Raw genomic sequence first — 23,425 nt, 5'->3', positions numbered from 1 at the left:
GACTACCTTAAAGTTGCCATGCAGACTAAATCAGATAATACACATGAATACATTTTATAAAGTCTAGTAGTATTACCTGGATTTTAGAAACGAGTTTCAAAAAAGGCCAGCTGTCATCATGCCGTACCAATTCCACAACAAGTTGTTCAAAAGCGGACAATTCATGAACTCCTCCCTGTCGACCTGAACTCCTTCGGTTAGGTGTCACAGGAGACGATTCTGAATAAATAATTATGTTAACTTTAGGTGATGACAAAACAAAATATTTGATCACCATAAGCTAATCAGGACATATAAATACAAACTAAATTCAAACAGAAAATCTACACTCTACACACTGAGATGTTAAACTGACTTACATTCTGAGAGATAGGTAAATCTGGACCAAGTATTCGTTATTGCCTTTCGATCTTAAAAATTTCCAATTGAAATAAACACTCATTGGGAACAGATTGTAAAAAGAGTGTAATACAAAAGGAAATTCTAGAACACAAAGTTTGTGGGTTATTACTCCATTTTATTAAAAATATGTTTTTAACTACAGTAAAATGAAATCCTCTGGTATTTCCTGAAATACAACCTTAGGAAAATAACCTCTTTAGATTTAGAAACTTGGCCTCTTTATAAATTACCTTGCAAAATAGAAAATATTTCTCAATGATGAAATAAAAATTATTCTTATAAATCTAATTTTATATGGAGAATTTTCTTAAAGCAAAATGCTTTCTCATAAAACGTAAGGTATATAATGAGATCTAAGGTGAATGAATTAGTAGAAAATAGTAGTATAGTCCATATATAGATCTAGGTGTTTAAATTCTCTGCTTAAATGTTAATCCACACATTTCCCCCTTTATTTGTCCTTAGAACCAGGTTAGTAAGTTCACAAATCAATTAAAAACAACAACATTTTCTTCAGCAGTTTTTTTTTTTTCTTTCTTAAAACAAAAATGCTTCAGGTGTACTATTTTCCAAATAGCTTGGGGTTCAGGATTGGGGAAGAGCAAAACACATAAGGGGATAGGAAAAGCTAAATTAGATCTCGGTGCAAAGTTACCTGATACTACCCCCACCCCACTGCCAAACCTGATGACCTGGCGACTGCATCATGTTCCATTCTTCCACCAGTGAATTCCTTAATCCTGTCATGGGTTTGAATAATGCAATACAAGCTATCTAAAATTCTTCAAAGAACAGTAGTAGCATTTTTTATGTTTAACTTCATTTTTGAAATATCAACATTTTACTACTACTGACATTAAAGAAAAAAGAGGATAGGATTAGAGATAAATGGGTAAAGAGATTATTACATGGATAAATATTACCAACAACTTATGTAATATAAATATATGTAATATATAAACAATTTATATAATATATATATAAATATTAAAACAACAATTATCAGAATCAAAAAGACAGCTGGTGATCACTCCCTAACAATATTACTGTTCCCAACTCTCCCTGCCCCGAAATTCAGTATGTCAGGTGGGAACCTTATCAAATTACCTAATGTAGCTTGTCTAGGTGATGATGAGTACATGTGTTTTGAAGGAAGCAAAGGTGGAAGAGAATGAAACGTATTATAATGTGGTATACTGAGGCTGTTCAAGTATTGGCCAAATCTCTCCATTAAACACAGAACACTGTTTGCAAATTTCTTACAACTACCCTACTACACTAGTAGAAACACTAGTACTGTAGTTTACCTTTATTCCAAATACCTGCCCCTTCCTTGAACATTATGCTTCAGGTCAGGTTGCTCCCTAATAACTCTGTATAGTGGACAGCCTTTCAGAAATGATACAAAGTATCTCAACATTCAATCTTTCCAAATTACTCAATTTTCTTAGGTAAGAATAGCTTAAATTAGACTTCTTCATACCTGTAGATTGTCTTTTCCTGCCTCTTCTCTTGGATTCACTATCTTGGAGAGAAAGTTTTGAAGCAACATTTAGAGATCTTGACCGCTCACTTGACTTTGTGGCAATGACTCTGAAGTTAGGGAAGCTGGGACTATTTTCTGGTGTATTATTAGCACTTTTCCTGCCTCTGCGTTTTCTGCGAGGACTAAGTAGTTCCATGAATACACCTGCTTGCAGTGGGCCATGACTCTGGCGAGTAGAACGACTGGCAATTCTTAAAGATTTAGTTTCTGTAGGAGGAGCAGATTTTATCTTTCTTAGGCTTCTACCAGTAGCTTTAGAAGAAACAGTTGTTTTCGGTGTATTCTGCTGACTCCTTGAAGTATATCTTCCAGGATCTTGTCGTTGGCCACGACTTGAGAAAGAAGAACTAAGTCTTCCTCTTGTTTTAATTGGTAATCTAACTTGTGGTCTTCCTCGTTTTGGTGGGCTATAAATAGTGTTAGAAAACAATTATTGTACAGAGCAATGATGGACATATGATTACTTCTATCCCCCTTGTTCTACTATCCAGCCAATGAGTTCTACATACATAACTTTTGTGTTACTGAGACTTATCCTGTACTCAGTTCTTTAAACTTAGAATCAACAAACTCTTCATGGAAATCTAAAATGTGCTTTCATATATTTCTTTGTAATACAAAGACAAAGAATGTTTAATGTTTAATAATTTCTTGGTAACTCCAGGACATCATCATGAAAATCAAATCCTAGGTTGTGATAAACTGTAATAAAATCCTCAGGAGAGCCGAATAAATGGACTTAATCATGTTGAAAAACTTAAAATGCAAATCTTTTGTCTCCTTATGCTACAGAAGACTGTCACTTTTCATTACTATTGATACTGAGGTAACCTACAGTTTTGGCCAATGGATCCCACAAAAGTAGGCCTTAAACGTACTGTTCCTCAACACTAAGCCAGGAATCTCTTTGCCATCTTTTGATTCTTACTGTAAGATACAAAACTAGATTCAACCCTTTAATTGCCTTTAAGTTGTAGACAAGAATGATACAACCCCATTAAGCCTCCTTATATCCATCTCCCCCCATACCTGAACTTCCAGTTTACTTAAAATATTTCCAAAAATTCTCCAAGTTCTTTATCATCTTTATGCTTAACACAATACTGCCATTACAAGCTACAGGGAAAATGGCTCCTGCTAGTTGGAGCTATTGAACAACTTGTTTAAAGTAGAGGGGGTGGCTCTCTCTACTCATCCTCCTCAGTCTCTGGCCTTTTTGTACTGTGTCGGTTCTAGGTTGCCCCTGCTTCACATTCATTTTCTTGATTCCACAAGAATGGAGTTCAAATGTTAAAAACAAGGGGAGGTCTTAGGGACAAATAAAGGGAGACTGCCCCAGTGCTGCCACAGCAGGAATAACCAAAGCCATTCATTAGGCCTGGGTGACACAGCTTGCTAAGCTGCAGAATACTTGGCTATACAGTAGTATAGAAGTTGTTTCTAGGTGCTGATGCGGTAGGAGTATAAAAATACAATGTGCTTCCTGGCATTTCTCTCTCTCTCTCTGTAGACTGCCAAGATCACCAATATTTGGGTATAACTCCTTGAGAAAAGCAAAAGAGGCATCGGGAGCTGCATTCATCTCTATCTCATGAATATCCTCTGGACTGCTTATTTGATGCTTTCAGCAAAAAATTAAGTTATATCAACCTCAATGTGGCTCTGAATTGACATCCTAACCAAACTTACACTTGATTTTATGATCTGGCTAAGTTCACAAAGCGACTATACTCCCTTGGGAATAATTTCATATGTTTATAATACATAAAAAGCAAGGGGAGGGCTTCCCTGGTGGCTCAGTGGTTGAGAGTCCGCCTGCCGATGCAGGGGACATGGGTTCGTGCCCCGGTCTGGGAAGATCCCACATGCTGCGGAGCGGCTGGGCCCGTAAGCCATGGCCACTGAGCCTGCGCATCCGGAGCCTGTGCTCCGCAACGGGAGAGGCCACAACAGTGAGAGACCCGTGTACCGCAAAAAAAAAAAAAAAAAAAGCAAGGGGAACTTTATGACACTATATTGCACACTAGTTTTTTGTTTTTAAATTATGAGCCCCAACCATTCCATTTGCATTTGAAAAGTCAAGAGACTGTCTAGTTAAAGACTCGAACTCTCATTTTATTGCATGGTAGGACTTACCTGACGTCTTCCTCTTCTTGAGAATCATCTTCATCTTGTTCTACCTCATACTCTTCCTCCTCACTTGGACCCTCTTCATCATCATCATCAACTTCATCATCTTCACCTTCCATACTACCTTCCATCTCGTCATCACTTTCCAAGGATGGTCTCTGTCTAGAGGAGAGTCTTCTAGAACGTTGCTTTGGCCGACACTCTGGACAAAACCAATCTCCTTCAGGCACAGTCTGATAAATCAAATGAATGATCATTAATCATCTGTCACTCAAAATCTCAGTGTCTCAATTCTAATCTGAGAAGCAGCAGAAGAAAAAAATACCTTGAGCTTTGGTCGAACACAGTAGGTATGATGACCCCGATCACAGCCATCACAAAGTACCATGTTTTCAGCATCACCCTTCTTTCGGCATATCTTGCAACGGGCGTTTAGTATAGACTTAGACCATATCACACTACGATCCAAGGTGGAGAGATGAAGAAAGACTTGGGATAGACTGGCAGAAGAAAGGAGAGACTCTCTCCAACGGTCCAGGACTGTTTTATAAGAACGCCCACTGTCACTGGCATCTTAAATGAAAAGGGAAAGTGATTAAACTTCCTAGGCAAACCCTAGATATCTCCTAGAACTATTTTCGTGGTAGTGTAAATAGGTTGGAATTCACAGTTCTTCTCTCCTAATACTTCACAAAAAGACCATGTTGACATTAAAAACAAAAACCTCGTGTTAAAGAAAATTTGCTGAGCCACATCTTATTTATGACATAAGGAATTACTTAAATCCGTAAAACAAATGCTGGGGGATTTCAATAGTTAAAAGAGAAAAATAACTTAGGCAATGTGTTCTCAATCTAGTAATCTAGTTCTTTGTATCAAATCTTGACGTAATTTAGAAAGCTCGCTATATATGATTACAAGTCAGCTACTATTCATTTGAATCAAGAATGTTACTGCCTCATTTCAGATAAAAGATGGACTGCTCTCTAAGTATAAATCACATTTAAGGTTTATTTTGGGGATAATGAAAATGTTCTGAAATTAGATAGTGGTGGATGGCTGTACAACTGTGAATATACTAAAAACCACTGAACTGTATAATTTAAAAGGGTGAATTTTATATATGCGAAATATATCTCAATATAACTTATTAAAAATATCAATTATGTATAAATGCCAACTATATTGTCTTCTATACCTAAGAAAATATTATTATTTTTATTATTATTATTTTTGCGGTACACGGGCCTCTCACTGTTGTGGCCTCTCCCGTTGCAGAGCAGAGGCTCCGGACGCGCAGGCTCAGCTGCCATGGCTCACGGGCCCAGCCGCTCCGCGGCATGTGGGATCTTCCCGGACCGGGGCACGAACCCGTGTCCCCTGCATCGGCAGGCGGACTCTCAACCACTGCGCCACCAGGGAAGCCCAAGAAAATATTATTTTTAAAATAAGGTGAATTTAAAAAAATGTTAATACCCCCTTAAAAAGAACTTTCAGCACCAATTTTTATACAGAAACATTTGAACCTATTAAGTCATTTAGGAGATGTTCAAGATGGCGGAAGAGTAAGACGTGGAGGTCACCTTCCTCCCCACAGATACATCAGAAATACACCTACACGTGGAACAACTCCTACAGAACACCTACTGAACGCTGGCAGAAGACCTCAGACCTCCCGAAAAGCAAGAAACTCCCCACATACCTGGGTAGGGCAAAAGAAAAAAAGAATAAACAGAGACAAAAGGATAGGGACAGGACCTGCACCAGTGGGAGGGAGCTGTGAAGGAGGTAAGGTTTCCACACATTAGGAAGCCCCTTTGCGGGCAGAGACTGCAGGGGACGGAGTGGGGAAGCTTCGTAGCCGCGGAGGAGAGCGCAGCCACAGGGGTGCAGAGGGCAAAGTGGAGAGATTCCCTCACAGAGGATCGGTGCCGACCAGCACTCACCAGCCCGAGAGGCTTGTCTGCTTATCTGCCGGGGCGGGCGGGGCTGTGAGCTGAGGCTCGGGCTTCGGTCGGATCCAGGGAGAGGACTGGGGTTGGCTGCGTGAACACAGCCTGAAGGGGGCTAGTGAGCCACAGCTAGCTGGGACGGAGTCTGGGAAAAAGTCTGGAGCTGCCAGAGAGGCAAGAGACCATTGTTTTGGGGTGCTGAGGAGAGGGGAATCAGAGCACTGCCTAAACAAGCTCCAGAGACAGGCGCAAGCCGCGGCTATCAGTGCGGACCCCAGAGACGGGCATGAGACACTAAGGCAGCTGCTGCAGCCACCAAGAAGCCTGTGTGTGAGCACAGGTCACTATCCACACCTCCCCTCCCGGGAGCCCATGCAGCCCACCACTGCCAGGGTCCCGTGATCCAGGGACAACCTCTCCGGGAGAACACACGGTGCGCCTCAGGCTGTTGCAACGTCACGCCGGCCTCTGCCGCCACAGGCTCGCCCCGCATTCTGTACCCCTCCCTCCCACTGGCCTGAGTGAGCCAGAGCCCCCGAATCAGCTGCTACTTTAACCCCTTCCTGTCTGAGTGAAGAACAGACGTCCTCAGGCGACCTACATGCAGAGGCGGGGCCAAATCCAAAGCTGAATCCCGGGAGCTGTGCAAACAAAGAAGAGAAAGGGAAATCTCTCCCAGCAGCCTCAGGAGCAGCGGATTAAATCTCCACAGTCAACTTGATGTACCCTGCATCTGTGGAATACCTAAATAGACAATGAATCATCCCAAACTGAGGAGGTGGATTTTGGGAGCAACGATATATATATATTTTTCCTTCTTCTCTTTTTGTGAGTGTGTATGTGTATGCTTCTATGCTTCGTTGTGTGATTTTGTCTGTACAGCTTTGCTTTTACCATTTGTCCTAGGGTTCTGTCTGTCCGTAGTTTTTTCTTCTTAGTATAGTTTTTAGCACTGTTATCTTGGTGGATTTGTTTTTTGGTTTGGTTGCTCTCTTCTTTCTTTTCTTTTCTTAATTACTTTTAATTTTTCTTCATTTTTAATAATTATTTTTTATTTTAATAACTTTATTTTATCTTACTTTTTTCTTCCTTTCTTTCTTTTTCCCCCCTTTTCTTCTGAGCCTTGTGGCTGACAGGCTCTCGGTGCTCCGGCCAGGAGTCAGGCCTGTGTCTCTGAGGTGAGAGAGCCGAGTTCAGGACATTGGTCCACAAGAGACTTCCCAGCTCCACGTAATATCAAACGGTGAAAATATCCCAGAGATCTCCACCTCAACGCTAAGACCCAGCTTCACTCAACAACCAGCAAGCTACAGTGCAGGACACCCTATGCCAAACAACTAGCAAGACAGGAACACAACCCCACCCATTAGCAGAGAGTCTGCCTAAAATCATAATAAGGTCACAGACACCCCAAACATACCACTGGACGTGGTCCTGCCCACCAGAAAGACAAGATCCAGCCTCATTCACCAGAACACAGGCACTAGTCCCCTCCACCAGGAAGCATACACAACCCACTGAACCAACCTTAGCCACTGGGGACAGACACCAAAAACAACGGGAACTATGAACCTGCAGCCTGCAAAAAGGAGACCCCAAACACAGTAAGTTAAGCAAAATGAGAAGACAGAGAAACACACAGCAGATGAAGAAGCAAGGTAAAAACTCAACAGACCTAACAAATGAAGAGGAAATAGGCAGTCTACCTGAAAAAAAAAAAATCAGAGTAATGATAGTAAAGATGATCCAAAATCCTGGAAATAGAATGGAGAAAATACAATGTTTAACAAGGACCTAGAAAAATTAAAGAGCAAACAATGATGAACAATGCAATAAATGAAATTAAAAATTCTGTAGAAGGAATCAATAGCAGAATAACTGAGGCAAAAGAATGGACAAGTGACCTGGAAGATAAAATAGTGAAAATAACTATTGCAGAGCAGAATAAAGAAAAAAGAACGAAAAGAATTGAGGACATTCTCAGGGACAACATTAAACACACCAACATTCGAATTATAGGGGTTCCAGAAGAAGAAGAGAAAAAAAAAGGGACTGAGAAAATATTTGAAGAGATTATAACTTGAAAACTTCCCTAATATGGGAAAGGAAATAGCCAATCAAGTCCAGGAAGCACAGAGAGTCCCATACAGGGTAAGTCCAAGGAGAAACAAGACACATACTAATCAAACTATCAAAAATTAAATACAAAGAAAAAATATTAAAAGCAGCAAGGGAAAAACAACAAATAACACACAAGGGAAACTCCATAAGGTTAACAGCTGATCTTTCAGCAGAGACTCTGAAAGCCAGAAGGGAGTGGCAGGGCATATTTAAAGTGATGAAAGGGAACAGCCTACAACCAAGATTACTCTATCCAGTAAGGATCTCATTCAGATTTGACAGAGAAATTAAAACCTTTACAGACAAGCAAAAGCTAAGAGAATTCAGCACCACCAAACCAGCTTTACAACAAATGCTAAAGGAACTTCTCTAGGCAGGAAACACAAAAGAAGGAAAAGACCTACAATAACGAACCCAAAACAATTAATAAAATGTTAATAGGCACATACATATTGATAATTACCTTAAATGTAAATGGATTAAATGCTCCCACCAAAAGACACAGATTGGCTGAATGGATACAAAAACAAGACCCACATATATGCTGTCTACAAGAGACCCACTTCAGACCTAGGGACACATACAGACCACAAGTGAGGGGATGGAAACAGATATTCCATGCAAATGGAAATCAAAAGAAAGCTGGAGTAGCTATTCTCAATTCAGACAAAATAGACTTTAAAATAAAGACTATTACAAGAGACAAAGAAGGACACTACATAATGATCAAGGGATCAATCCAAGAAGGAGAAATAACAATTGTAAATATTTATGAACCCAACATAGGAGCACCTCAATACAAAAGGCAAATGCTAACAGCCATAAAAAGGGGATATCAACAGTAACACAATCAGAGTAGGGGACTTTAACACCCCACTTTCACCAATGGACAGATCATCCAAAATGAAAATAAATAAGGAAACACAAGCTTTAAAAGACACATTAAACAAGATGGACTAAATTGATATATATAGGACATTCCATCCAAAAACAACAGAATACACTTTCTTCTCAAGTGCTCATGGAACATTCTCCAGGGTAAATCATATCTTGGGTCACAAATCAAGCCTTGGTAAATTTAAGAAAATTGAAATCGTATCAAGTATCTTTTCTGACCACAATGCTATGAGAGTAGATATCAATTACAGGAAAAAGTCTGTAAAAAATACAAACACATAGAGGCTAAAAAATACACTACTTAATAACCAAGAGATCACTGAAGAAATCAAAAAGGAAATCAAAAAATACCTAGAAACAAATGACAATGAAAACACGACAACCCAAAGCCTATGGGATGCAGCAAAAGCAGTTGTAAGAGGGAAGTTTATAGCAATACAATCCTACCTGAAGAGACAAGAAACATCTCAAATAAACAACCTAACCTTACACCTAAAGCAATTAGAGAAAGATGAACAAAAAAACCCCCAAAGTTAGCAGAAGGAAAGAAATCATAAATATCAGAAATAAATGAAGGAAACGAGAGCAAAGATCAATAAAACTAAAAGCTGGGTCTTTGAGAAGATAAACAAAATTGATAAAACACTAGCCAGACTGATGAAGAAAAAAAGGGAGAAGACTCAAACCAATAGAATTAGAAATGAAAAAGGAGAAGTAACAACTGACACTGCAGAAATACAAAGGATCATGAGGGATTACTCCAAGCAACTATATGCCAATAAAATGGACAACCTGGAAGAAATGGACAAATTCTTAGAAAAACACAACCTTCTGAGACTGAACCAGGAAGAAATAAAAATATAAACAGACCAGTGCTTCCCTGCTGGCGCAGCGGTTGAGAGTCCGCCTGCTGATGCAGGGGACATGGGTTCGTGCCCTGGTCTGGGAGGATCCCACATGCCGTGGAGCGGTGGGGCCCGTGAGCCATGGCCGCTGAGCCTGCATGTCCAGAGCCTGTGCTCCACAGCGGGAGAGACCACAGTAGTGAGAGGCCCGCGTACCGCAAAAACAAAAACAGAAACAAACAAAAAAATATATATAAACAGACCAATCACAAGCACCGAAATTGAGACTGTGATTAAAAATCTTCCAACAAACAAAAGCCCAGGACCAGATGGCTTCACAGGTGAATTCTATCAAACCTTCAGAGAAGAGCTAACACCTATCCTTCTCAAACTCTTCCAAAATATAGCAGAGGGAGGAACCCTCCCGAAGTCATTCTACAAGACCACCATCACCCTGATACCAAAATCAGACAAAGATTTCACCAAGAAAGAAAACTACAGGCCAATATCACTGATGAACATAGATGCAAAAATCCTCAACAAAATATTAGCAAACAGAATCCAACAGCACGTTAAAAGGATCATACACCATGATCAAGTGGGGTTTATCCCAGGAATGCAAGGATTCTTCAATATATGCAAAACAATCAAATGTGATACACCATATTAACAAATAGAAGGAGAAAAGCCATAAGATCATCTCAATAGATGCAGAAAAAGCTTTTGACAAAATTCACTACCCATTTATGATAAAAACCCTCGAGAAAGTAGGCATAGAGGGAAGACACCTCAACATAATAAAGGCCATCTATGACAAACCCACAGCCAACATTGTTCTCAATGGTGAAAAACCGAAACCATTTCCACTAAGATCAGGAACAAGAGAAGGTAGCCCACTCTCACCACTATTATTCAACACAGTTTTGGAAGTTTTAGCCACAGCAATCAGAGAAGAAAAAGAAATAAAAGGAATCCAAATCAGAAAAGAAGTAGTAAAACGGTCACTGTTTCCAAATGGCATGATACTATACATAGAGAATCCTAAAGATGCTACCAGAAAACTACTAGAGCTAATCAATGCAGTTGGTAAAGTAGCAGGATACAAAATTAATACACAGAAATCTCTTGCACTCCTATACACTAATGATGAAAAATCTGAAAGAGAAATTAAGAAACACTCCCATTTACCATTGCAACAAAAAGAATAAAATATCTAGGAATAAACCTACCTAAGGAGGAGAAAGACTTGTACTCAGGAAACTATAAAACACTGATGAAAGAAATTAAAGATGATACAAACAGATGGAGAGATATACGATGCTCTTGGATTGGAAGAATCAACACTGTGAAAATGACTATACTACCCAAAGCAATTTACAGATTCAATGCAGTCCCTATCAAACTACCAGTAGCATTTGTCACAGAACTAGAACAAAAAATTTCACAATTTGTATGGAAACACAGAAGACCCCGAATAGCCAAAGCAATCTTGAGAATGAAAAACGGAGCTGGAGGAATCAGGCTCTTGGACTTCAGACTATACTACAAAGCTACAGTAATCAAGACAGTATGGTACTGGCAGAAAAACAGAAAGATAGATCAATGGAACAGAATAGAAAGCCCAGAGAAAAACGCACACACATATGGTCACCTTATCTTTTTTTTTTTTTTTTTTTGCGGTATGCGGGCCTCTCACTGTTGTGGCCTCTCCCGTTGCGGAGCACAGGCTCCGGACAGGTAGGCTCAGCAGCCATGGCTCACGGGCCCCACCGCTCCGCGGCATGTGGGATCTTCCCAGACCGGGGCACGAACCCGCGTCCCCTGCATCGGCAGACTCTCAACCACTGCGCCACCAGGGAAGCCCTGGTCACCTTATCTTTGATAAAGGAGGCAGGAATGTACAGTGGAGAAAGGACAGCCTCTTCAATAAGTGGTGCTGGGAAAACTGGACAGGTACATGTAAAACAATGAAATTAGTACATTCCCTAACACCATACACAAACGTAAACTGAAAGTGGATGAAATACCTAAATGTAAGGCCAGACACTAACAAACTCTTAGAGGAAAACATAGGCAGAACACTCTATGACATAAATCACAGCAAGACCCTTTTTGACCCACCTCCTAGAAAAATGGAATTAAAAACAAAAATAAACAAATGGGACCTAATGAAACCTAAAAGCTTTTGCACAGCAAAGGAAACCATAAACAAGATGAAAAGACAACCCTCAGAATGGGAGAAAATATTTGCAAATGAACCAACTGACAAAGGATTAATCTCCAAAATATACAAGCAGCTCATGCAGCTCAATATCAAAAAAACAAACAACCCAATCCAAAAATGGGCAGGAGACCTAAATAGACATTTCTGCAAAGAAGTTGTACAGATTGCCAACAAACACATGAAAGAATGCTCAACATTACTAATCATTAGAGAAATGCAAATGAAAACTACAATGAGGTATCACCTCACACCACTCAGAATGGCCATCATCAAAAAATCTACAAACAATAAATGCTGGAGAGGGTGTGGAGAAAAGGGAACCCTCTTGCACTGTTGGTGGGAATGTAAATTGATACAGCCACTATGGAGAACAGTATGGAGGTTCCTTAAAAAAGTAAAAATAGAACTACCATATTACCCAGCAATCCTACTACCGGGCATATACCCTGAGAAAACCATAATTCAAAAAGAGTCATGTACCACAATGCTCATTGCAGCTGTATTTACAATAGCCAGGACATGGAAGCAACCTAAGTGTCCATTGACAGATGAATGGATAAGGACGATGTGGCACATACAGGCAATGGAATAATTACTCAGCCATAAAAAGAAACGAAATGGAGTTATTTGTAGTGAGGTGGATGGACCTAGAGCCTGTCATACAGAGTGAAGTAAGTCAAAAAGAGAAAAACAAACACCGTATGCTAACACATATATATGGAATCTAAAAAAAGAAAAAAAAAGGTTATGCATAACCTAGGGGCAAGACAGGAATAAAGACGCAGACATAGAGAATGGACTTCAGGACATGGGGAGCGGGGAGGGTAAGCTGGGACAAAGTGAGAGAGTGGCACGGACTTATATATACTACCAAATGTAATTGATAGCTAGCGGGAAGCAGCCGCATAGCACAGGGAGATCAGCTCGGTGCTTTGTGACCACCTAGAGGGGTGGGAAAGGGAGGGTGGAAGCGAGACACAAGAGGGAGTAGATATGGGAATATATGTATATGTATAGCTGATTCACTTTGCTATAAAGCAGAAAGTAACACACCATTGTAAAGCAATTATCCTCCAATAATGATGTTAACAAAAATAAAATAAAAACCAAAAAAAGAAAAGTCATTTAATTGCCATTAATCTCGCCTGTCTATCATTGTACATTTGCTTGTGATATCCACCTTCGATTAATCTTCAATACTGCAACTACCTTAGTTTTCCTAAGACATTACACTTAATTATAAAGGGCCTACCACATCATGTCAAAATTCTGCAAGATATATGACTCCACACAAAGTTTGGTCCTATCACACCATATTTTCTACTATTATCCTCAAATAAAACCTCATGTACCGTGTCATAATAATTACGAGAATGTAGGCTATGGAGTCAGTCTGTCTTGAGGTTGAGTACTAGCTCCCCTATATGAGCCTGGGCAAGTTGCTTAACCCCTCTGTGCCTCAAGATATTGCTAATTAAAAGTATTTTACTAGGGACTTCCCAGGTGACACAGTGGTTCAGAATATGCCTGCCAATGCAGGGGACACTGGTTTGATCCCTGATCTGGGAAGATCCCACATGCCGCAGAGCAACTAAGCCCTGTGCCACAACTACTGAGCCTGTGCTCTAGAGCCTGCGAGCCACAACTACTGAAGCCTGCGCACCTAGAGCCCGTGCTCCACAACAAGAGAAGCCACTGCAATAAGAAGCCCGCTCACTGCAACGAAGAGTAGCCCCCGCTCGCTGCAACTAGAGAAAGCCCGCGTGCGGCAATGAAGACCCAATGCAGCCATAAATAAATAAAATTTTAAAAGTATTTTACTAATATAAAATAATGGTAGATTCATATAATCAAATATCACACTGGGAGATTTTATACTGTTAACTGCCACTATACATTAATCCATGTCACCATGCCATGTAAGCTTCTCTAGGAGATAAAACAATAACATCTCCTACTCCATAATTCTCCCTGTGCTAGTAAAGGAAAAAAAAAATGCTGTGAATAAATACTATATGTAGAATAAGTAAATATACATTCCATAGCTGTTAATTCTTTTAACTAATAACTAAGTATACTAAGGTTCAACGATGTCAATTTTTTATATACCAGCTTAAAAGAGTTTGATTAGCTGAGGTATGAAATGTAGAAAGAAAAATGTTAGGAAGATGATATTACCCCCAACGCCATTCTCTTCCAAAAAACCAAATCCAAGGTTTTTCCTTCAAAAGCTAAATATGTAAACCAGTATTCAACAGTAAAGAAAGTAAAATCATAGTTCTTTAAAAATACAGAATTCTTTAAAAAGTTAAAAATTTACCATCTGTCACACTAGACTGATCTTTCTCTCTCTTTTTCTTGTCTTTTTTTTCTATCTCCCTTTTGATCTTTATTAATTTCTGTGCTACCTAATTTCAAATTGATAAAGTTAGTTTGACAATTTTTTCCCCTATAGCTTAAGGGTTTAACCATATGGATGACTTTATAAATGATTAAATTATCCACTTAAACAATTCTCACACGTTACCTAAAATCATTAACTGAAATAGGATTACGTTCCCCAAGCTAAAAAAGCCTAGTTTTATCAATGCGATTGATCACTAGCATAAGAGGGACATACTAGAGAAGGTGGAACATAAGTAGAAATTTTATTTCTTACTTGCTTCCTCAAGAAACTGAAATAATTTCTGAAGCTAAACTGGGATAATTCCTACTATAGTTAATTTGCTATGTTGAAAAATTATCAAGAGAATGGAGGATTTTAATAAATATTCTATCTCAAACATTCATGAAGTGGAACCCCCTTTTCTCTTCCGGATTAAGGATATTCTTGATTACCTTGCTCCAAACATTTAGACTATCTTAAAACTCTAGAGGTACCTCCATTTCCTGCGGTCTCATTCAAAACAGACTGTTCAAAGGCTTAAACATAAAGAGTTACAGACACCAGTTCTTCTACTAACTTTGAAGCAGCAATGGTAGATGGTAACATCCATATTACAAATGATCAACATCTGACTCTGACCAACATTTACGAAGTAAGTAAGGTACGTTGAACTTGTCTTATTTCATTTATTTTTTTAAGATCCCAAATTAAAATTGTTTCTATGTCTCAGCTTGAAATGAATGTTCTAATGCTGCTGTATACAAACAAGCATAAGGAACACTATAGTTCTCTGCTCTTACAAAACCTAAGAGATGTAAGTTGCAACATCTCTCAGCGTTAACTTTTTCCCTTTGTGTAAATATTTAATAAAATGTACTGAAGAAAAGACAAACACACTAAATAATTAACTTGATCCCCCCAAACGTATAAATAACTTTAATTGACGGCAATTTCAGAAGTGGAAAAATCAGCAGAATTGCATTTTATCCCTCACCCCTTTAGGAATCACAGAATTAATGAGTAGTAGTAACACCTTACATTTATAAGAGCTCTATGACTGACAAATAACTTCTAATTGAAGTAATTGTAAATTCACATGTGTTTGTAAGAAACAATACAGAGATCCCTTGTACATGTAATTTGATTTGAACACAGAAAATATTAAGAAATACTGAAGACAAAATAGCAGTGATACAACAAACTTGAATATCTTTATGATCATATGTATTTTATTCCTTACAAGTGCTACTTTTGATGTGAAAAGTGAGTTATTAAGCTCATGGTGGAATTATCAATTTATAAAAAATATAAAAATATGGATAGGTTTATTAGAATAATGAGATACTAGCCACAAATCCTTCAATTTAAAAATAACATTTTACAAATATATTGACGTTCCAAAATTGCTCTGTTAGCACCATCTATTTATGAAAGCTTTGTTCTTACTACTCAACAAAGTAACATTCAAATCATTTTTAAAGGATTTTCATCTCCTCAAGTTGCTCTCTCAATGAGACCAAAAAGATATGGTTTAAAAAAATTGTTTCTTCTAGTACCCCACTATTGAGATATAAACTATCTCAATATGATGAATTATAAATTAATTCCATTTTTCAGAAAGACCACGGGGAAGTAGAGGCAGTTATGACATGAAAATTGAGTTGGAACTTGACAAATATATTTTTCCTAAAGACATAATGAGTATGTTCCTAGGTTAGTCCCTAAAAGCATATTAATTTCACAATTGCTGAAACACATTCCTGATAGAATTATTTCTGTCATCCTAACCATAAATTACAGAGCATTTCCTCATCTGTGTACCCTTTAACACCTGGTATTTCTGACTTGGTACTTCGTACACAGTGCTCAGGTGAATGACCACATTATTAAACCATACCCCTAATGGGGGACATTTAAGTAGCTTCTTTGAGCTTCTGTTTTAAATAACAACAACAACAAATTTATGTATAGTCTTTGATTATTCAGGGTCTGGCTAGTCACAGGATTTGGTAATCTTTCTTCAGAAGAAAAGTTCATAAAAGAAGAGATTGACAGAAATAGTTAAATAGACATTCATTAAAATGAATGAATACCTAGAAAAATTTTTTAAAAGTATTTAAGTATTATTAAAAAAATAAATCTCACCTGAAAGAACTCATATTTTAAAATGAAAATGCAATCTTAAAATGTTCAAATTAGTCAATCAATTTTATTATGTCAGACAATAAAGTTCTATCAATTAAAGGGCAATTCAAAAGCATTTAAAATATAACTAATCTTTTGAATTAAAAACAGATACTTACCAAGTGGAGCTTTGAGAAAACGCCGCTCAATGCCCTGCTCTATTTGAAAGAGTGCCATTGCAAGATAATGAACCACGTTGCTCACTGACTGCGGTGTACTTGCATTAGTTGAGACAGTACTCGGAGATTCTGTTTTTATGCCCAAAAGTCTACAATTAAAACATTGAACAGTGAGGACAGGTATTATCTTATTCCCCATAGCACCACACAAAGTTTTGTTAAGAGCAAGTCTTCAATCGAATCCACAAAATAAAGAATAGGCAATTAAGGAATACTTGAAAAACATTCCCAGTTTAAATGTGTCATATCTACAGCCACATATAACAAGGATCTCACACGCAGGGGTGCAGGTACAGTGACTCACAGTATTTTCTCTCCTCCCAGTAACTCAGAATATGATTGATAAGGTTGGGCTAAGAATTCTTTCTCTGAAGCAAACTTGAATAAGTAGAGAGTACTGTACAAAGCAAGCCAGTTCCATCTTTCAGAGAATTTTTAAATTTCGGGTAAGGCATTTACTAATACAAATTAGCTTTCAGCTTTCTTTCCTAAACCATAGGTCTTTCTGCTGATTTTCAAAAGTACATATATATATTTCAAACTATGATTGCCTTCAAGGTCTTATATGTTGAAGAAATCTTGGAAACAGAATAAAAGAATAAAATTATATTTATATTTGTCATAAAAATTTCCCATCAAAGTATATATCTAATATTTTAACCCATGGTTGTATTTTCTTTTTCCATTTATCATTAATTTTCAGATTATTTCATACTTTTCTATGTTGTGCTATAAAGATCATATTCACAAAAAAAAATTGAAGAGTTTTATAGTACTTAAAAACACTATTAGGTGAAACTTGAATCCACTTATTCATCCAAATGCTTACTTATATCTGTGTAAGAAATAGTTTCCCTCAATCTCTAGGAGTTCTCATAAGCTAATAGGAAAGGGAGATAAAAACATGAATCAAGAGCTAAACTAACTATCAAGTCATTTAAGGACGTTACAAGGGCAGATATCGAGAGGAGGGAAGGTGGATGAGACAAAGCTTATGGGAAAGGTTTCAGGACCTTAAGGGATAAGTATCTCAGGCAGCTTATCTCTGTTTCTCGTGCTTCAACTTTTACTTATAGCTGCCTCCTAACTAACCAGTTCCTTCGCCTCCAATCTTACTCCCTTTGCAATAAATCTCCATGCTGCAGCTAAAACGATCATTAGAATGGACTTGAGAATACGGGGAGGGGGAAGGGTAAGCTGGGACGAAGTGAGAGAGTGGCATGGACTTATATATACTACCAGACGTAAAATAGATAGCTAGTGGGAAGCAGCCGCATAGCACAGGGAGATCAGCTCGGTGCTTTGTGACCACCTAGCGGGGTGGGATAGGGAGGGTGGGAGGGAGACGCAAGAGGGAGGAGATACGGGGATGTATGTATACGTATAGCTGATTCACTTTGCTATAAAGCAGAAACTAACACACCATTGTAAAGCAATTATACTCCAATAAAGATGTTAAAAAAAAAAAAAAGTACAAGCTCATTCACTCAAAGCCTTTGGTATAATGTCTTCCCTCCCAGTCTCATATCCTTTCCACCTTTAGGTCTCAGGTTCACAGTCACTTCCTCTTGCACTTCCTTTGCTGTTTTCCATATTCTACCAAGATAAGAAGCCCTCCTATGTGTTACATTTGCATTGGGTATTTACTACCAGAACTCTGACCCTGTTCTATAATTGTTAGCTTAATGTCTCTCCACCATTTCCTTCTAGACAATAAAACTTATCCTTAAGGGCAGACACTATCCAAAATAACTCTGAAAAAGTAAAAGTATCTGTCTATAGATAAATAGGTTCTGACTAATGGCTCAAATAATATTTTAGTCTATTACAGTTTACTAAGTATTCCTACAGAAAAGACAAATGGATAGTGTAAAGCTACTTTCTGAAATTAATAAAACCTTAAGTTCAAAGAGTTTTTAAAAACTTGAGTAACTATCAATATCATTATCCTAACAAGGTGTCTTTCAGCTGCTTTAGTACTAAGTGGAGTGACAGAGAACCTGTGGTTTAGCAAAATCATCACTTCAGTGGTTACAAATATTAAGGTCCTCACAATAAGATTTTAAAACAATTTTTTGAAGAAAAAGAAACATTTACTTAAAAAAAGAGTATCAAATGGCAAGGAAAAGTGATGATTACTTTAGAAAATCCTTTTTGTACCTGTCTTTTACTATGACCTTTGCTTGCTCATCAATTTCCATCTCCTCTACATCTTCATTCACAGTTTTAATTATACCATTTTCCTTGTTTTCCTCATTTAACAGCTCATACCGTCCACTTTCTAATGCTGATCTCCAGATGTTTCGGTCTGTAACCTGTAACAAAAACCAAGTTTACTAACCCTGAAAAATGACATATACTGTTCCTAAGAAGTATGAGGTTCAATGTACATATGAAAAAGTCATGAATATTCTAGAACAGATTGTGAATCAAAAAGGGGTCTAAAAATAAGGTTACTAAGTGGCCAAAATGGAATTCATATCATTCATAGATGGAAGCTTTAATACCTTACTCTCTATATAGTGAAATCATAAACAATTCTAAGATTGGTCACCTGACAGTAGCAAAAAAGTGACAGATGATAGCAAAGGAATGAACAGAACACACATACCAAGCATGAATTACTTACAGATTTTAAAAAGGTAACAAAGAAACCAATAAACAAACCAGACTCAGCAGAGGAGGCAGGAGCTAGTCAAGGAAGAAGAAAATATCCTTACACATTTCAACATCTCGGATGAAAATGCCATAAAACAGATACTTTTTAAACACCAAAAGTTAATATTAAAAAAGGTCAATTGTGTTCATTAAATTCTGTTTAAGAAAGCAGATAGTCATATAGCATATTTAAGAAAGATTTCTATCTATATATAAACAATTTGATACAGGGGAATAAAGTTAGTTTTCATAAAAAAATATATCACTTCCTGGTATTTATTCAGAACACACATGCCTTGACTATATCAAATAAATTAACAAATATGGCCAATATTCTGGTAATTAGGCAAATTTAAAATGGGAGCAGGGACAAACCTTGATTGCTCCTAATGTTCCTTGGTAAATTCTGTCTTCAATATCCAAAAGAAAATCTCTCAGCCTCAACTCAAGCTGCCTTTCTGCAGACATCTGAGATGGATCATATGCATTGGAGGATCTTCCCCGACTATATGTAGGTTTGCTATCAGTTTGAGGTTTGTCTGAAATAGTTATCAAATATCTTTATTATTATTTTCTCATTAAAAAATACAATCACCCATCTGACTGTATGACTGTGAGACAATGGATATAAAAACACTCAGTAAATCCTCAAGTGTGGAGGGGGGAAAAAAAAGGAGAAAATGTTTGCACACCATTTATCTGATAAGTGATTTGTATCTAGAATATGTAAAGAACTTTTACAACTCAATAAAAAGACAAATAATACAATTAAAAAATGTGCAAAGGATCTGAACATGCTTTTCTTTCTTTCTTTTTTTTTGGCTGAGTCGCGAGGCTCGCGGGGTCTTAGTTTGCCAACCAGGGGCCCACAACAGTGAAAGCTCTGAGTCCTAACCACTGGACTGCCAGGGAATTCCCCTGAACACACTTCGTATCAGACCATATCTTCCTTAAAGAAGATATACAAATGGCCAATAAGACCATGCGAAGATGCTCAAGATCATTTGTCATTTGGGAAATACACATCAAAACCACAATGAGATACCACTTCACACCTCTAGAATGGCTAGAATCAAAAAGTCAGGTAATAACAAGTGTTGACAGGGACATGGAGAAATTTTAACCCTCAATATAAAATGGTGAGCCACTTTAGGAAACAGTCTGGAAGTTCCTCAAATGATTAAACAGAATTACCATATGATCTAGTAATTTCACTCTTAGGTATATACCCAAGAGAAATGAAAACATGTGTCAGCAAAAATTTGTACACAAATGTTTATAGCAGCATTATCCATAATAGCCAAGAGGTGGAAACAACAGAAATGTCCATCAACTAACATACGGATAAGTAAAATATAGTATACAATGAACATTAATTGGCCATAAAAGGGAATGAAGTACAACTTCAATGAACCTTGAAAACATTATGCTAAGTGAAAGAAGTCAATCACAAAAGACCATATACTATATGATACCAGTCATACAAAATATTCAAACAAGGAAATTTACAGTAACAGAAAATAGATTTGTGGTTGCTTAGGTCTACAGGGGTGGCAGCTAAAGGGTATGGGATTTCTTTCTGAGATGATGAAAATGTTCTAAAATTGACTGTGTGATGGTTGCACATATCTAAGAATATACAAAAAAACCACTGAATTGTACACTTTAAATGGGTGAATTGTACAGTGTTATGAATTAAAATCTCAGCTTTAAAGCTGTTAAAGAATTGCGATCAACAGTTTTTAATCCTGAAGAGAATTAAAGTAGTCATGGTAATAATAGGACCCTAAATTTAAGAGTTCTCTACCTAGAAAATTTCATTTACACCTATAAATGCCTTACTGCTTTCTCTTATCTGTCATCAATAGACCAGCCATCAAATAAGAAATATTGCTACCTGATCTGTCCTTGCAGCCCATCTCCAAAGGCATGATCACTAATGGAAACTGTCCCTGGACCCTCAGCCAAAACCTCTAGTGAGTGAACTCACTCATTATTAGATCTCAAAACCCGATGGTAACCTTACTGCCTCAGGTATTCAATCTACTGATCAAGGAATGAGATCAGGAAGAGTACATAACTTCTCACATTGTCAGCTGTGTTTCTCATAATCCAAATGGAAGCCAGTGGAATCTAGAAAACCTTATTTTTCTAACTGGCAAACTTTCCCTAACTTAGGAACTGAGAGCATAGTCCAAAGGAAAGAGAAGTTGTTTTAAACACAGCTCTAATAGTTTGAAAAATGTTTAATCCTGAGCCAGAGATTATTGGGAAAGAAAAATAAAGGAAATAGGTTCCACTGAAAATTTACCTGAAAAATGAAACTTCTCTTCAGAAAAACGGGCTAGCTGTGCACATATTCTGCGTTTCTCTTGCAACAAAGTTTCTTTTAAGGCACTTTCTCTATGTCCTCTAGAATTAAGAGCTTCAATAAGCTGGTCCAGCTGTTCACAAGAACTGTAAAAGCACCACCGATTTGGCTTATGCACTGGTTTTGGCAGCTGCACAGAATCATCACACGGACCTTGGTCAATGCTGGAGGTAGATTCAGACATCAAAGAATCTCCAGTTTTAGTGGATACCTGAGGATCTTGAGGCTGTACATTATCCTGAAATGATGAAGATCTAGGCAACAGCATGTCTTCAGTGAGACCAGAATAATCCTCTTCAATAAACAATCCAGGAATAGAAGGGAAAATCCAATACCGCCTATACATGCGGTCGCGGCCCAAGGGGAAGATATTGGTACATGCTATGGCACTCTGGATTTTTTCTAAGAGCTCTTTCTCTTTTCGTTGGTGTTCCTGTTTTAAAGCTTCTTCCTCATCAGCAGTAAGAGGCTCTCTTGTTACACAGTTGACCTCTTCTTGCCTTGTACATTCTTTAAATCCATTTTGTCCCCTTTTCCCTATAATCGAAACAACCTTTGATCACCATCATCATACTTTAAATTTTCATTACAAAAATATGATACAAGCTACCCCAAGTTACTATACGTTTTGGACTAAACTGTATGCGCCACCCCCCATACCCCCAATTCATAGGTTGAAGTTCTAAACCCCAGTGTGACTGAATTTGGAGACAGGGCCTTTAATGAGGTGATTAAGGTTAAATGAGATCATAAGGGCAGGGCCCTAATCCGACAGGACTGGTGTCTTTAAGGAAGAGAGACCAGAGCTCCCTCTCCACTTGTGGGCACAGAGGAAAGGTCATGTGAGGACACAGTGAGAAGGTGCTATCACCAGCTGAGAGAGGCCTCACCAGAAATCAACCCTGCTTGATCAACCCACCTTGATCTTGTACTTCCAGCCTCCAGAACTGTGATGAAATAAATTTGTTGTTTAAGCCACCCAGTCTGTAATATTTTGTTATGGCAGCATAAATAGACTAATATACTATGTTAATAAGAAACTGACACACTTAAATATAAAGGGACACACAAAAATCTTCCATCTCCATACTGGAGAGTATGGGCACAGTCTGTTAGTTATTTTGCACCATACATTCAGTCCTTTGTCTAAGGCAGGAGTCAGCAAACTACTTTTGTAAAGGGCTAGTTAGTAAATATTTTAACCTGTGTGGGTCATATGGTTTTTGTCACAGCTACTCAACTCTGCCACTGCAGCATGAAAGCAGCCATAGACAATACGTAAATGAATGAGCATGGCTATAGTCAATAAAAATTTATTTATGGTCACTGAGTCTGAATTTCATGTAATTTTCACTTCACAAAATATCATTCTTCATAAAATTTTTTCAACTATTTAAAACTGTAAAAACTCTTTTTAGCTCATGGGTAATATTAAAACAGGGGGCAGGGCAGATTTGGTCAATGGGCTATAGTTTACTAACCTTTGCTTTAAGGTAACAGAACCCTTAATTATTAGGCACCTAGCAATCC

General features: G+C 37.9%; 1 protein-coding gene across 2 annotated transcripts in view; it reads right to left on the bottom strand.

Annotated features, from left to right (window-relative positions):
* Nucleotides 1–23,425, bottom strand: part of BAZ1A (bromodomain adjacent to zinc finger domain 1A) — a 94,350-nt gene that overhangs the window by 3,421 nt on the left and 67,504 nt on the right. For both annotated transcript variants that reach the window (XM_082853373.1, XM_082853374.1), the window contains 8 exons: nucleotides 21,836–22,432; nucleotides 19,900–20,063; nucleotides 19,027–19,181; nucleotides 16,807–16,955; nucleotides 4,404–4,651; nucleotides 4,085–4,311; nucleotides 1,886–2,355; nucleotides 77–219 (listed from right to left, as the gene is read on the bottom strand). In XM_082853373.1, coding sequence (XP_082709499.1) covers nucleotides 77–219; nucleotides 1,886–2,355; nucleotides 4,085–4,311; nucleotides 4,404–4,651; nucleotides 16,807–16,955; nucleotides 19,027–19,181; nucleotides 19,900–20,063; nucleotides 21,836–22,432 — 2,153 coding nt within the window. The remainder of the gene's footprint in view (nucleotides 1–76; nucleotides 220–1,885; nucleotides 2,356–4,084; nucleotides 4,312–4,403; nucleotides 4,652–16,806; nucleotides 16,956–19,026; nucleotides 19,182–19,899; nucleotides 20,064–21,835; nucleotides 22,433–23,425) is intronic.

Source organism: Leucopleurus acutus, assembly GCF_964270905.1.
Source record: "Leucopleurus acutus genome assembly, chromosome: 1".
NCBI lineage: Eukaryota > Metazoa > Chordata > Mammalia > Artiodactyla > Delphinidae > Leucopleurus > Leucopleurus acutus.
Note: the sequence above shows the minus strand (reverse complement) of the source record. Positions and strands in the feature narration are given on the sequence as shown.